The sequence below is a fragment of the Ambystoma mexicanum genome, chromosome 11 (genome assembly GCF_040938575.1).
Source record: "Ambystoma mexicanum isolate Mex_15411 chromosome 11, UKY_AmexF1_1, whole genome shotgun sequence".
Taxonomy (NCBI): domain Eukaryota; kingdom Metazoa; phylum Chordata; class Amphibia; order Caudata; family Ambystomatidae; genus Ambystoma; species Ambystoma mexicanum.
The window spans coordinates 387,816,624-387,831,418 of NC_090934.1; the positions used below are offsets into that span (position 1 = coordinate 387,816,624).

The window sequence follows — 14,795 nt, forward strand, 5'->3', positions numbered from 1 at the left end:
TGTGCCGATTCATCCCAAGCATAAGAAGTACCTGTGGTTCGCGGTTGGCGACTCGCATTTTCAGTTTCAGGTCCTGCCGTTTGGATTGACCTCCGCCCCGAGGGTCTTCACAAAGCTCATGGTGGTGGTGGCAGCGTATCTCAGGAAAGGGGGATTCTCGTCTACCCCTACCTGGATGATTGGTTGATCAGGGCGCGCTCTCCCGAGCAAGTCCTGGATCATCTGTCCGTCACCTGCTACTCCCTTCACAAGCTGGGCTTCTCCCTCAATTTAAAGAAGTCCCATTTCACACCTACCCAGCAGCTCCAGTACATAGGAGCAGTGCTCAATATTTCTCTGGGGCAGTGTTCGCCTCCCCATATGAGGGCTCATCACATTCTGCAGATGGTGGACAAGTTTCAACGTATCCAGTATCTCCCGGTGTTCGAGTTCTTGAGGTTGCTCGGCCTTATGGCATCCTGCATTCTTCTGGTGCCAGAGGCCAGGCTGCGGATGAGATCTTTGCAGTGGGCTCTCAAGATGCAGTGGTTGTAAGCCTCTGGCAGGATGTCTGATCCCATTCAGGTGCCGCCCTCAGTCCCCAGGAACTTCTGTGGTGGGCCGTTGAAGGCAATCTGATGAAGGGGACTCCATTTTGGCTTCCCTGGCCGGAGGGGACTATCGTGACAGACGCATCCTTCACAGGATGGCGAGCTCATGCCAACGAGTTGACAGCGGTCGTTGGTCTCCGTCGGAGTCCAGACTCCATAACAATCTGTTGGAGCTGAGGGCTGTCAGGCTAGCTCTGAAGGCTTTTCAGCCGTCTGTGCGGGGGAAGAATGTCCTGATTCTGACGGACAATACAGTGGTCATGCACTACCTCAACAAAAAGGTGGTGGGGGGGGAGGTCTCTGCCTCTGTGCAGAGGGGCGATGCAGCTCTGATTCTGGGCCATCCAGCAGGAAATTTCGATCTCGGCAGTTCATCTGGCCGGAGACGAAAACGTAGCGGTGGACACTCTGAGCAGAGAGAGCACAGTCTCTCACGATTGGGAGCTGGCTCAGGAGATTCTCCTGGAGATCTTTGCCCTTTGGGAGACCCCTCAAGTGGATCTCTTTGCCTCCAGTCTCAACCGGAAGTGCGAAAGATTCTGCTCATGGGAATTTCCCCCAAGAGGAGCCTTAGGGGACGCGTTCGTAGTGGAGTGGTCCTTCCCACTGCTGTATGCGTTTCCTCCAGTCCCAGTCATTCCGCAAGTGCTGGGGAGGTTCGGTTCCCGAATGATCCTCATTGCTCCGGCATGGGCCTGGAGAACGTGATACCCGGATCTTCTCGACATATCCATCTGCCCTCCACGCTGTCTGCCCTACTGAGACGATCTGCTCTTGCAGGAGGGGGGGTGGTCAGGTTCTCCATCCAGAGGTCAAGTCTCTCAAACTTCATGCTTGGCTTCAGAAAGGTTGAGGTATAAGGATTTGGGACCTCCCTGAAGACGTGATGGAGATGTTGCTTTCGGCCAGAAGGCCCGCAACAAAGTCCCTGTACCGTTGCCGCTGGAGAAAGTTCTGCAACTGGTGCAGGGTTAAGAATGTGGATCTTTTTTCATTTGACATTCCTGTGGTTGTCTTTTTTGCTTTCGTTAGCCCACAAGTATTCCTTTGCTGCTGCTGGAACCGAGTGCCCTGGGTCAAGAAATCTGTCTAGTGCAACGTCTATAAGATGGCCAAAAGCTCCAGGAGTCTCCTGAGGACCCTCATAAAGCAGGGCAACCCAAGCTCGAGTGACCTCACCAGAGTGCTGGACTCAAGGAGTGAAGGAAGCCCAACCGGTGACCAAGATCCGCAGTGGTGCTGTATACCGCACACTGAAACTGAAGTGCTGCTGTATTGTAAAGAGCCAATAGCTGTCGCTGACCTCGGAACAGCTGTGCAGGAGTCTTCTAGACGACCCCTCTCTTGTCCCCAAGACTGAGGCCCAGGAACAAATGATCTGCAACAAGGACAGAAGCCAGCTGGATAGTCTTCTAACCGAAGGTACTGTTCTGACTAAGGGGTACTAATCTTTGTCTGTAGCTTGCTTTTGTCAGTTGAGACTTAAAGTAGCTGCGTTTCTAGAGTTGTTCTCTGGTCTAACTTTCACAAGTGTAATAGCTTGTTGCCCAACAGTGATTTTCTACAACAAACTCCAACTTTGTGCAAGACTTTTTGCGATCTAAGAAGTGCCTTAGCTCCATAGACTGTTACAACCTGACTTTGGGGTATCGCTACATATTATCCCCACCAAGTAGTCTGGAACGGCTGTAGGTATTATTTTTTTGGGATGGGGGATAATTCTTAAGGATTTTGGGAGCAGGGGTGCGGGGGGGGGGGGTTGGTCCCCTGCTCCTTTAAAAATAATGCAGGGTGTCCCAAGCAGATTCCATGCCTTAATGTCGCCGCAAAAATATGGCAATATTTTTGTATGGCGATATTATTGCAGGGATATTAACACATGGAACCGACTTTGGCTGTCCTGGCTCCCTGCAGACTTTTAATCCATTGACTTCGATTCTTACTGTCCCTCATAGGTGATGCATTGGTTTGTAACTAATATTGCTGGGAAAGGTTTTTATCTAGATTTCCTTGGGAGATTTAACAGTGCTCACATGCTCTGAGAAACTGTTAACCTTTTTCCTGCCCTTAACTGTCCTCTTTGCTAACCTCAGAATTTTACAAAGTACAAAAGTGATATATAAATGTCAATACTGTCCTAGTTGGTGAAGTCACCTCAGGGTGTAGGAAATGTGTATGAAGCATCTCCAAAGAGTATCTACTTGCTTTGATTCTGGGAAAGTATTTTGAAGTGTATTTGTATTGTTTGTTGGACATTGCCTTTTATAAAGGCTTATTTAAAACAGACCGTTAAAACATTATTTTATTAGAAAACCTTGAGTGTGAGGGTTATTTGGATACTTGTATTAGTGGATTTCGATGCTACAACTCCTGTTTACCCCTCTTGAGAGAAGTCTGGCTGCTTAGTCACACTACCAATTTGTGTAGTAAAGACCTATACCTATGGGTGTTACCCAATACAAAGGGGACAGAACTGCTGTCTCCCACAGGGTTACTGCATCAATTCTTGCCCAACACCACTTGCTAATGTTGCTTCTAGAGCTCTAGTCTGTTTCCCTCTTATTTGTTGTGATTACATTTTGAGATTTGTATTTTATCTTCAGATGCACCATCCCATTCAGATGAAGCCAGCTGACAGCGAGAAGAATAATGGTAAGCTGCGTGGGGCATTATGTAGCACTTCATTTTTCCAAACCCTTCTATTTCTGACTGAGGTTTGAATTGACTGTTTGAAAACCTCAAGCTTATCAAATGCACGGACATGGCCCCTCTGAGGTTTCCACCCAAAGCCTTAATCCATCAGTTTCTAAAGGCATATATTTTCGCTATGAATTACATAGGAAATCATTGTTAGTTCTCCCACTCCCACACTTAAACCTAACCTCTCTGAACCATAATGTATGTCCCCTTGAATATTTTTCAACTTCCATCAGCAGATGTGGTTTGTGAAGCAAGCATTTAGTTTACTTAAAGTGTAAGAGATAAGCATGTTTGGGGTCCCCATATCTGTATTTTTGGCAGTCTGTGTTTAAAAGCTTTTGCCAGCCTCTGGCCTTGTGAAGAGGGAGGGGGGGTGGGGGTTTAATTGTAAAGCGCCTGATAGTCAGTGTGTGTTGTGACCTGTACAAATAGTAATCCCCAGGTTTGCCCTCTGGGTCTGATCTAGAAAACTTTAGTTTATCAGTAGCAACTTGTTAGTATTTGAGGGACTTGTGAACACTGTTTAAATGATTTGTAAAAATGTCCTCTTGTCCTAGCTGTGGAAGACAGGAAGCTATTTGTGGGCATGATTTCTAAGAAGTGCAATGAAAATGACATCAGGAGCATGTTCTCTCCATATGGTCAAGTGGAAGAGTGTCGAATTCTGCGTGGTCCAGATGGGCTGAGTCGTGGTAAGATTTGCTTGTTTTTTATGCGCGCTTCCTGAGCTATGCTTTGCTAATACTTAGTTTTGTATATGCACCTCATGAGACGTGTGGTCTGAAAAAAAAGAAAACATTTTTTAAAGAGTAAACTTCCTTGGACAGTCTTCCTTTTGGTGGGGAGGGGCCACAGGGCTTGTACCGAGTTTATGCTGTCATGAGCCTTCCTGTGTCCTATTTGAGTCCACGCCTGGGCATTGACATAGTTTTATGTACAGGGATTCCTTAAGCTTCTTTTGCCTAATTTGTAGTATTGCTCAGAGTGCTAGCAAGCAGCCCACGCCTGAAACCAGCAAAGTTTTACTTTCCTTTAGTCAAGACTTGTTTCTATAGGGTGTCCTAAACCACCCTACAGACAACCCTGCAACAATGTTAAGCCTGTTTTGTTGTGTTAATTTGAAAGTATAAAGTCTGTGTCCCCTGACTTATGTTTGACCTGGCTGTATCACTGAGCATGATTTGCAAGTAAATCCTAACCAAAAGCATTCCTGGCAATGCAACACTGTTGTGCTTCCTTAGAGTTCCTACAAATGTTCTGTTGATTTTCACAAGCAGTTTTTCCCTGCTCTGTCAGTTTTTGCTTTATTTGTTTGCTTCATGTTCAGTGTTAAAGCAATTAATACCTTTTTTCAGGTGTTATGAAGAGTTTCCTTAAGTCCTGTGGTCAGTCTTTAGGTGGATCTTCCCGACGAGGGTACTGCTAGGGACTCCTTCAAGCTTAGCACTCTTTTTTTAATTTTTTTTTAAGTGGTAGTTGTGGCAGAGCAGCCCATTTCTAACATTAGGTAGAGGTACACTGGAATGGTGCACACTTGTGGCTCATACCAAGTAAAACAATGTCCACACATACATTTATAAAAGTATAACCTGTATGTAAGAACATGCATGGAGAAAAGCAGTTCTCACATGCCCTTTGCAAAACCGAAGGGCTGCAATCTATCAGGTTAGCAATGCAGTTTAAAGTAAGGATTATTTAGAGTTCATATTGAGTACCTCCTTGATAATAGGCGGAAGTAAACGGTATGTAAAAGCTTCTCTAGAAAGTTCAGGTAGAAACCAACAGTTAAGTCAGTCTGTGGCAGGAAAGGGTTTACTTTGAAAGTTCCCCTAGATGGAAGCCTTGAAGAGCTACTTGAAAGATGGATAGGCCCTGGGATGAAGAAGTTTATGAAGAAGTTTCTCCAGCAGCACCACAGAGTCAGAGCAATAACCTATGACCGGAAAAAAAAACTCTTCTGCAGTAGGTTGTCAGGATCCCATGGCACATTTACAGATGTTCAAAGAGACATTACACTAGAAAACTCATTAAGGAGAGTTTAGTAAACATTTATTTTTTTAGCCTTCATCATCACATATTTATATAAGAGAATTGGTTGAGTGATATTTGGGTTTTGGTTCAGATTTAAACATGTCAATATTTATATAAGTTTCCTTAATTATAAATATATAGAAGGTGCCCATTTCCCCAAGCCAAGATGGAGGTTCAGTTCAGCAACAAAGATTGGAGGAGAAGAATTGTGAGGTAGTTTGGAACATTGGCCAGAATTCTAAACTGCCTTTCATTCCAGTTTCCATAGAGGAAGGTGGCAGATTTATAGTTCTCTTAATATTTAGTATAAGTAATTATAGTAATCCTTTTTGAGAAGAATATCTAGTGAGAATGCTTACTACAGAGAAATCCTTCAAGAAGAAGTCATTGTTGAAATGCAAGAACAAGCTACAGATGAAGCAAGCGAAGTTTTTAAAGTGAAATGTTCATACCTTTTGGCTTAACTCAAGGAGAAGTTTATTTTTTAAGAACTAAAACTGTACTTATCTGCATTTGTTAAATGAACTATTACATGTATTCATCTGCACGTGTAACTTATGAAAGAAAACAAATGTACTTTTATTTTTTCTTGCGGCTGCGTGTGCAGAAAATTATAGTAAGTGTTAGTTTTGTATCGTGTATTTAAGATGGGATTATTTAGAACGCCATATTTAGTATTGTATTAGTTTAATATCTTTTGGATATCATACGCGTGTTATTCTAACTTCAATGTAGTAGTATCTATTAGATTGCTCGCGCGTCTTTCATATTCGTTTTAACGGTGGAGTTCAGTTAGAGTAAAGGACCCGTTTGCGTAAGTTGCGTATGTCCCGATTTTAGTGTGCACTTCCTGGTTTGGCGTACTAGCGTTTTCTAATGGCATTGTGTCAGAGTTCCGGCATTTTCTGTGTATTCGTTTCCTAATGTGGAGCGGCTGAGCGTCGTAACGTGTGACCAGTAACTTCCTGAGAGCGCAGTTCTATTTTTGCTTCGTGTCTCAGTTTTCAACTCCGTCCTGTTAGCGCGTAACGTCGTGTTCTTCAGATCAGCTGTTATTTGTTTGCAGAGCGTTGAGTCATCAAATTCCTTCGGAGCATCGGAAGCCTACAGAATTGAACTAAATATATATGCAGATACATTTTTTCCTTCAAAGGAGTACAAATAAGTAAGAAAGCTGAAAGTAATTCTATCAGAAGAGTTTTTGTATTAGTGATTCATGAACTTTTATTTGAGCAAATATTCTCCACATTTTGTTTAACTCCAAAGAAAAGAAAAGTGAAAAGACTACAAGTGACTAAATAAAATCTTCATCAGAAGGTTATTAGAACTTAAATCTTCAAGCAAGTCCATTCTGAGTTACAGCAACATTTAAGCCAGGGGAAAACCAAAGTTTTCAAGAATATAAGAATATTGAATTACACTTAATACTTATTTTCTTCGAATAAATATCTATCTTAAGACCATTAATGCCTATCAGCAATCAGGCATAGGCAGCAGGTACAAGATCATAGTTTGTAATTATATAAATAGAAGTAGTCTACATACAGAATAGAGTAATTTTAATCTGTGTATTCTTGTGATTAGATTTCACAGACGACACATACTGATGAAACTTCATCAATCCAGTTTCAGAGAGAGTAACCCATCTACTGAGTCTAATTATTCTGGGAGCCTGTGTCGTGTCTTGAGAACCAGTGAAGATCTGCAGTTGTTTTTTTCTCCTCCATTTCCCCTTTCCCCTTGGGTTTGCCAGTTTGGTAGTTTTTATTTTAAGACTATTGAGCAGGCACATCAAGGGGGTCTGGTGGGCCAGCATCACTCCTGCAAGAAGATTCAAGACTGGACCTGACAGAGGTGATCTGAAGTTTCCTGATGAGTTGCTCTGCATGTTCAGAGACCATATAGGGCTCAAGAGGTGCAGGGGAGACTTTGAGAGGAATAGGGATCATTCTCAATCAAGTGATTTCCAGGTTAGGGGTCAGGCTAGAGGAATGGGAAGGCAAGTCAGATGAGATAGTCGATTCAGCTTCTGAGAATGAGGTTGGCTTGGAGAAGACCTTAAGAAAGAACTAATAAAGAACATGTAAAGTCACAACAGAGTGGAGCTAGGCCCAGAAGGAGTGGGACAGTAAAATGTATTGGTGCGGTTGCAGTATTGGAAGCAACATATGCCCCTGGATTTTTTTAGGTGGAGGATATTGAACAAGGGCTCTTGCCTGAGATTCTGACATACAAGGTATCTGGTTGGTTCAGCAGTGTCTTCAAAATCCTGGTAGCAAAGGGGCACTTGCTTCTGGATCTGTCGATAAGAGCAGGTGTTAAGTAAGATTATCATCTTTATGATCTTCCTGACCTGAGTCAACACCAGAACCTTTTGCTTGGGCTTGGTAATTATTAAGCCCTGTCCCTAGGTGAGTGGGCATCTTTTTCCCTTCACCTAGTCTTTTACTCTTTTTATGGGTGAGCTTTTTATGTCTCTCCATAGTGTGTGATTAGAGTTAGTTTCCTATAACTTTTGACTGACTGAAATGTACTATGGTAGCTGTTAAGGACCTATTTGCTATACTCTGTTCTGGGGAACAGATGTATAGAAGGCCAACCTATATTGTGACTGGGACAACTCTGTGAGCTGCAGCCAAACCAGTTAGAGGCAGCAGTGTCAATCTCAAGAGGTGGCGAGCCTGTAAGGGTGTTGGGGAGAATTCTCAGAAATGTGCTAATTCCGCTCTACCTTGGAGACCCCCAGCACTTTTGCTGGACTCTAGGACTTTTTAGTTTTCAACATGGAGAGAGAGACATTTCTCCAGCATGGGATCTGTCATGGATTCACATGCTCATGAATATTCCCTGTCAGGCTGGGAATCCCTGGTAAAGAAAAAATCAGTTTCAGTTTAGTTTCTGAACTGTCTTTCTACTAGTAACGAATCCCTGGTCTCTGGGTCATACTGTCCCTCAGCCAATGACTGCCCTCTACCTAATCCCATCCTCCGGCAGCCATCTTCAGATGTTTACCGCACGTTCAAGTGTTGGGAGTCCTCGTGCTATGGCTCTCAAGCTTTTACTGCGTTTTGCGAATTTTCAAAGAGTTTAATCTCCATTTTTGCGGTCAATCGAGCCTCAAGCCCCACGGATTCTAGTTCCGATCAACGGGGACCTGTTTCAGAATTTCTATGCCCCTCAAAGGTGAAGTTTTCATTGAGTTTTGCTTCTTGGAGGATACCAGAAGATCTTAGACGCCTACCCCGCGTAGACATGGCTCAAAATTAAGGAAGCACGACAACCGGATCCAAGCTTTTCAGGAGTTGCCCTGGATGCGGATTACAAAATGTCTTCAAGGAGGATTAGCATTCTCGATGCCTCGGCCTTCACGAAGACAAAACGCACGTGGAGAAGGACTGTGCGTTTTGCAAGAACATGTCCGAACGGACTAAGAAGGATCGTGGTACTCGCCTCGCCAACTGGTTGGAGGGGAAGAGTCCAGCAGCAGGTGAGAAGATGAAGTCCGAGCGGTCTTTTAAGACCTTTGAGGGCGCGACGGGGGCCCAACAAACGGCAAAGCACAGCGAGTCCGCGGGCACCGGGAGCGCCAATCTGTTGGGCTCCTCGGCTGCGAGGCAGGGCGCATTATCACCGAATCCATCAACCACTAGCCAACGCTCTGGCTCGGGGAAGAGGAAGTCTGAGAACCTGGGTAAGCTTCGGGAGAAGCCCTGGTCGATCCCGACCGAGACAACCGTGGGGGAGCGAGGCAGTGACCGTCTCCCCCCCCCCCCCCAGGGTGAAGGCCTCAGGTGCACCCAAGGTCGCGAAGACCCTGCTTCACCCGGTTAAGGCCTCTATCGAGGAAGTTGTGGCGGCCCTGGCAGAGGCTACCCCAGTGGGGCCTAGCGTTTCCCTGCCACCCCGGACGGAATCATCTTTTCAGCCCATCGATAAGACCCCCGGGTGGATAAAGAGGGGGGTGGGGGCGGTGTGGCCATTAAGGAGCTGGCTGGCGTTGCAAAGATCCTGAACAAGAAGTTCGAGGCGGTCCGGTCGTACAGGAGGGATCCTGACGAGTCGGACGAAGAAAGCGACGGCGGTGCCGACGGGGAACTGCGCACCGTGGCGGGGGCAGAGGATCCTCAACCGTCGCTTCCTTCGTAGCCTATGCCGATGCCGCAAGACGATTCGGGAGCGATCTTGATGGCGATTCAGGCCTTGTGTACGGAGATAAGGGCAAGGTTGCCCTTAACCCCAACGGATGACACATCGGAGCCTGGATGTTGGAAAGTCCACCAAGCAAGCGGAGGAGAACTCATCCCCCCCCTCCCTTCCAGCCTGCATGGCCTTCACAGCCTTCCTCTCCTTCCCCTGTACCGAGGGATGAAACAGACGGCAACGACGGATGACGGTGGTGACTACGGGATGGCCCTTCCTTCACCCCCCCCTCGGGCCTCCCCACCCGACGAAATTGGCTCCTTCCACGCCATGATCGCCAGGGCATCAGAGCTTTTCCAGCTCTGCCCCGAAGAGCAGAAGGAAAGATTCCTCTACCAACGGCGTGAGGCAAAGAGGAAGACTGTCCTCTGTTCCATTACTGGACGACATCTGGGATGAGGGGCTGATGCTCCTGAAGAACCTGTCCACGGCTCCTGTCAAGAGACCGGTACGAGAAGTAGTACCGGGTCCCGGATTCCGCCTCCATGTGCCTTAGGGCTCAGCCGTCCCCGGATTCGGTCGTCTCGCCCTCGCTGCTTTCTTCTTGGCCGCCGACAATGGCTTCAACTTGGACTTACCTGCCGTACCACCAGGCGGCCCACTCCTCGTCGCAGGAGGCCTACGTTGTAGTCAAGGAGGGCAAGGCCCTGGCCAAGCCGGGCTGAACCGGCCGTAGCGTGGGGCCCCCACCTGAGCACCCTGGTGGGAGGCAGGCGAGTTTCGTCAGCATGTGGGAGTCCTCTCCACCGACCGTTGGGTGCTGGATGCCCTGGCCCGCGGGCACCCACTGGAATTTCTAAGGAAGTGCCCCCGTATTCCACCTGTGGCCAGGAAGGAACACGTTCTAACTGCTACTGAAGGTACGAGGTACGAGCAATGCTAAAAAGGGGGCCATCGAACTTGTCCCAATGAGGCTTTGGGGCTACAGAGTATACTCTTGCTACTTCCTCGTAAGGAAAAAGACCAGAGGATGGCGACCCATCATGGACCTTTGTCGTCTAAACAAGTACATCAAGTCCCAGAAGTTCTGGATGGTCACCCTCCAGCACGTGCTGGGACAGCTGGAGGAAGGAGACTTCCTATCGTCGCTGGACTTGGAGGATGCCTACTTTCACACCCCCATTCTAAAAGAACATCGAAAGTTCCTGCGATTCGTGGTACAGGGGCGACACTATCAGTTCAAGGCCCTTCCCTTCGGACTGAAGTCGGTGCCCAGAGTGTTCACCAAGTGCCTCGCACCAGTTGCGGCACGGCTGCACCTGCAGGGGACTAGTCTACCCCTACCTGGACAACTGGCTCATCAGAGCGAAGACAAGAGAACTCGCCATCATGCACACAGCAAAGACTGTCCAACTGCTCACAGATCTGGGATTCTTGATCAACTTTGTGAAATCCCACTTGGTACCATCGCAAGTCGCCTTGTTCCTGGGAGCCAGGCTCGACACAGTGCCGCGATTGGCTTCTCCATCGGAGGAAAGGATGAAGGCCATCCTGGGCAAGGTGCAACGGTTGTCAACCATGTACGTGGCTAGGATGAGGTCCATCAAGTCCCTGTTCAGCTTGATGTCCTTGTGAATCTACCTCGTGTGCCTGTGCAGGCTGCGGATGCGTCTGCTGCAAGAGTTCCTCGACGCCCGTTGGATGCAAGTGGCGGGCAACTTCGAAGACCGGATCGAGACCTTCCGCCAAACGATCCGGTAGTGGGACTCCATGCGCATCTGGCGGCAGGCATGGACTTCCAGACCCCGGTGCATCAGGAGACGCTGACGACAGACTCCTCCCTGGAGGGATGGCAAGCTTACACCGGAGATCTCCACACAAGAGGCCTTGAGGTCACCTCACACCAATGTCCTGGAGCTCCGACCTGTGTTCTGGGCCCTCTGGTCATTCCTTCCGTCCCTCAAGGGCAAGGAGGTAAGGATCTTCACCGACATCCGGAAACAGGGAGGCACCAGATCCCCAGACCTATCCAAGGAGGCCCAGGATCTGTGGCACTGGGCCGTCCCCCAGGGGATGTTTCTGGTACCCTTTCATCTGGCAGGAATAAAGAACACCATTGCCGACTCGCTCAGCAGGGAGCTGCGCTCTTGCCACGAGTGGGAACTGCGGCAGGATCAAGTGGATCTCCTATTCCAACAATGGGGCAATCCCAAGATCGACCTATTCGCCACAGCGACGAACACCAAGTGGCGAAGGTTTGCCAGTAGGTTTCCCCAGCCGGGGAGCATGGACGATGCCTTCTCATTCCCCTGGGACCGCCTATTCCTGTATGCGTTCCCACAGTTGCTGTTGCTGCTGTGACTCATCCATCAACTCAGACGGTCCCGGTGCAGGATGATCCTCGTTGCACCGGCATGGCTGCGGCAGATCTGGTTCCGACTGACACAGATCTTCTCGCCAGAGAAGGGAGCGCCATCCTCCACCACGACCCGGGGCCGCTGAACCTGTCAGCCTGGCTCCTGCAGCGCTAGAGTTTGGAGGGTACGATATCCCGGCAGACTGCAAGGAGGTGCTTGCAAAGGCCAGGGCGTCCTCGACTCTCGTGCTATGGACACACATGGAAGAGGCTCTCTGTCTGGTGCTGTGCACAGAAGAGTAACCCCCTGCGGATTACAGCCCCTCAAGTGCTGCCGTACCTACTGTCGCTGGCCAAGGTGGGGCTAGCTCATGCCTCCAAGATCCATCTAGCGACGATTTCCCGCTACACCAGAACTCCGGGGCGGTCATCGCTATGGTCCCACCGCCTAAATAAGGAGTTCATGAAAGGACTGTTCCAGTCATTCCTGCTGGTGAATGCTCCGGCGCCGGCGTGGGAGCTCAACGTGGTGCTGAGCAGGCTCATGGGGCTGCCATTTGAGCTGCTACACTCGGCACCGTTGACGTTCCTATCGTGGAAGACAGCATTTCTTGTGGCCAGCGACTCCGCATGACGAGTGGGAGAGATCCAGGCCCTCTCCTGTAAACCACCATACCTGACATTCCACGAGACGCGGGTAGTTCTGAGGACGCACCCCTCCTTCATGCCGAAGGTGCTGTCGGACTTTGATCTGAAACGAGCCCTTGGTGTTACCTGTTTTCTTCCCGTCGCCTTAGTCGCCGGCCGAGAGGACTTTGCACTGGCTGGATGTGGCTAGAGCGCTGAAGTTCTACGGGGACCGCACGAAGACCCTTCGGAAGTCATCGCAGCTGTTTGTGAACTTTCGACCTGTGAACCAAGGGAAGGCCCTCTCGAAGGCTTCCATTTCCAGATGGCTCTCCGGCTGCATCATGCACTGTCATCGGTTGGCAAACCGACCGTTGCCCGGCTGTCCGAGAGCTCATTCAACCAGAGCGATCGCTGCTACCACGTTGTTCCTATCTGGGGTGCCCTTGCTGGAAATCTGCAGGGCTGCTACGTGGAGGTTGACGCACACCTTCACGAGATTCTACTGCGTCGACCGGGATTCCAGTTAGGAGTCCAGAGTCGGCCAGGCAGTGCTGCCAGCCTGTTCGCCTGAAGGTGGGCCTGGTGAGGAGGTAAGAGATGCTTAATGTTGAGCCTTGCCACCTCCCGTGGTTGCATGTGTGTACTGCTATGTATTCTTGTTTCTGATGCTTGTTAATCTGCTTAGAATCACATGCTGTGCATAGGTCCGACATCCAGTTGTCACTGCGGAGTATTGCATTTTGTTTTTCGTAGTCGAAAAGGGACGTCGACAAGGCGTGTCTGAAATACTATCCGTATAGTGACGTGTGTTGTACCCACAATCCCTCACGCGTCGAGGTCCCTCAGATTGTTTTTTTCCGCCCAGCTACTGGTCGCCTTTACGCGGAGCTCCTCGAGAGACCTTGCAAATTCCATCTCCTCGACCTTTGGTCGTTTTTTCCTGTTTAAAGATTTAATATATCGACCCCTCCCTGGACGCAGTTGTGAAGCTGTCTCCGCCGAGCAAGATCTTCGACGGAGGGGACGAGCGGAGGAGATCCTTCGGCGTTGCCGAACACGTGGCCTGGCCTCGCAGGCCAAATACAGTAGGGAGAGTGGGGTCGTGGGACATCTGATTCTTTTTCTGAGAATGCCTTTCCTTTTCCCCTTCCTTTCCCTATCGGTAGTTATCACGGTTTATTGTCTCGGCTATGGAGAGGACACCCTTTAGGTTTTGCCCACTTTGTAAGGGCAAGTTTACTTGGAAGGACAAGCATTCACGGTGTAACCGCTGCTTGCCCCTCGATCACGTAGAGGAGGGTTGCTCGGCTTGTCGGCTTCTAAAGCCAAAGACTCTAAAACACCGTAGGGTCAAGAGGTGGGCGGCCTACGCTATGTCGAAGGCCGGGTCTTCACCCGCCGCTGCTACCACCGACAGTGACGAGGAACGTGATAACACGACCTCCGCTACGGAAGTCGTACACCCCTCTAAAGAGCGCTCGCGCTCTTCGTCGTCTGTCCCCGGCCCCGACGGGCTCGGCTCACGCCCTGCTTATGGGGATGAACACCCCGGCGACACTGACGCACACGATACAACACATAAACACACAACCCATAGCTCTTCTTCGTTGAAGACGAAGAAAGCATCAGCGCCCAAGGAGACGCAGGTTACACCGGCGGCCTCCTCGGACCGTTCGGGTTCGAAGCCCCTCTCGCAGCCGCGACCAGCGACTGGGCTTTCGGCAAATAAGGGCGCCGCCCCCAAACCATCGGCCGGCGCGCACCAGCAAAGAGCGCACGCCGCCGTAGAACGTTCGACACCCGTAACGTCGAAACCACAGCCCTCCGCTGACAAACGAGTCACAGAGAGCTTGGCGAGGATCGTTGTGGCCGACGCCCAGAAGCGTACGCCGAAAGACACGTCGAGCGCTACGCAAAGGTCGAAAGACACGCCGAAAAAGCCCGAAGAAAAACAGGGACTACCCCCTTCAGTCGGGGGGACCCCCAGCACACCAGAAGGCTTTTCGGAGGGCGACGGGACACTTTCCTCGACGTTGTGGGAGAGGTCGAGCCGTTTTCCGCAAGATAACACTAATTTTCCTCCGCTAGACCGCTCAGGGGTACCCCATGAAACCATGGAAAGGCTCCATCTCTGCATGGAGAGGCTTATGAACACCCAGAACCCTCCCACTCCCAAGAGAACAAGAGAAGGGCCTCAGGAGGACCCCAGGGCCAAATACCCGAGGCAGGACACACCCTTAGACTTCCATAATGTGTATGACCTCACTGGTGAGGAACAATACTTAGAAGAGGAGGATGATTTTGTGGACAATGAAGGAGGACAGAACCAAGAGGAAGGTCTGGAAGAC

General features: G+C 49.3%; 1 protein-coding gene across 6 annotated transcripts in view; it reads left to right on the top strand.

The window, feature by feature from the left end:
- Nucleotides 1–14,795, top strand: part of CELF1 (CUGBP Elav-like family member 1) — a 1,228,135-nt gene that overhangs the window by 382,480 nt on the left and 830,860 nt on the right. For all 6 annotated transcript variants that reach the window (XM_069623101.1, XM_069623100.1, XM_069623103.1 and 3 more), the window contains exons 5-6: nt 3,194–3,242; nt 3,848–3,982. In XM_069623101.1, coding sequence (XP_069479202.1) covers nt 3,194–3,242; nt 3,848–3,982 — 184 coding nt within the window. The remainder of the gene's footprint in view (nt 1–3,193; nt 3,243–3,847; nt 3,983–14,795) is intronic.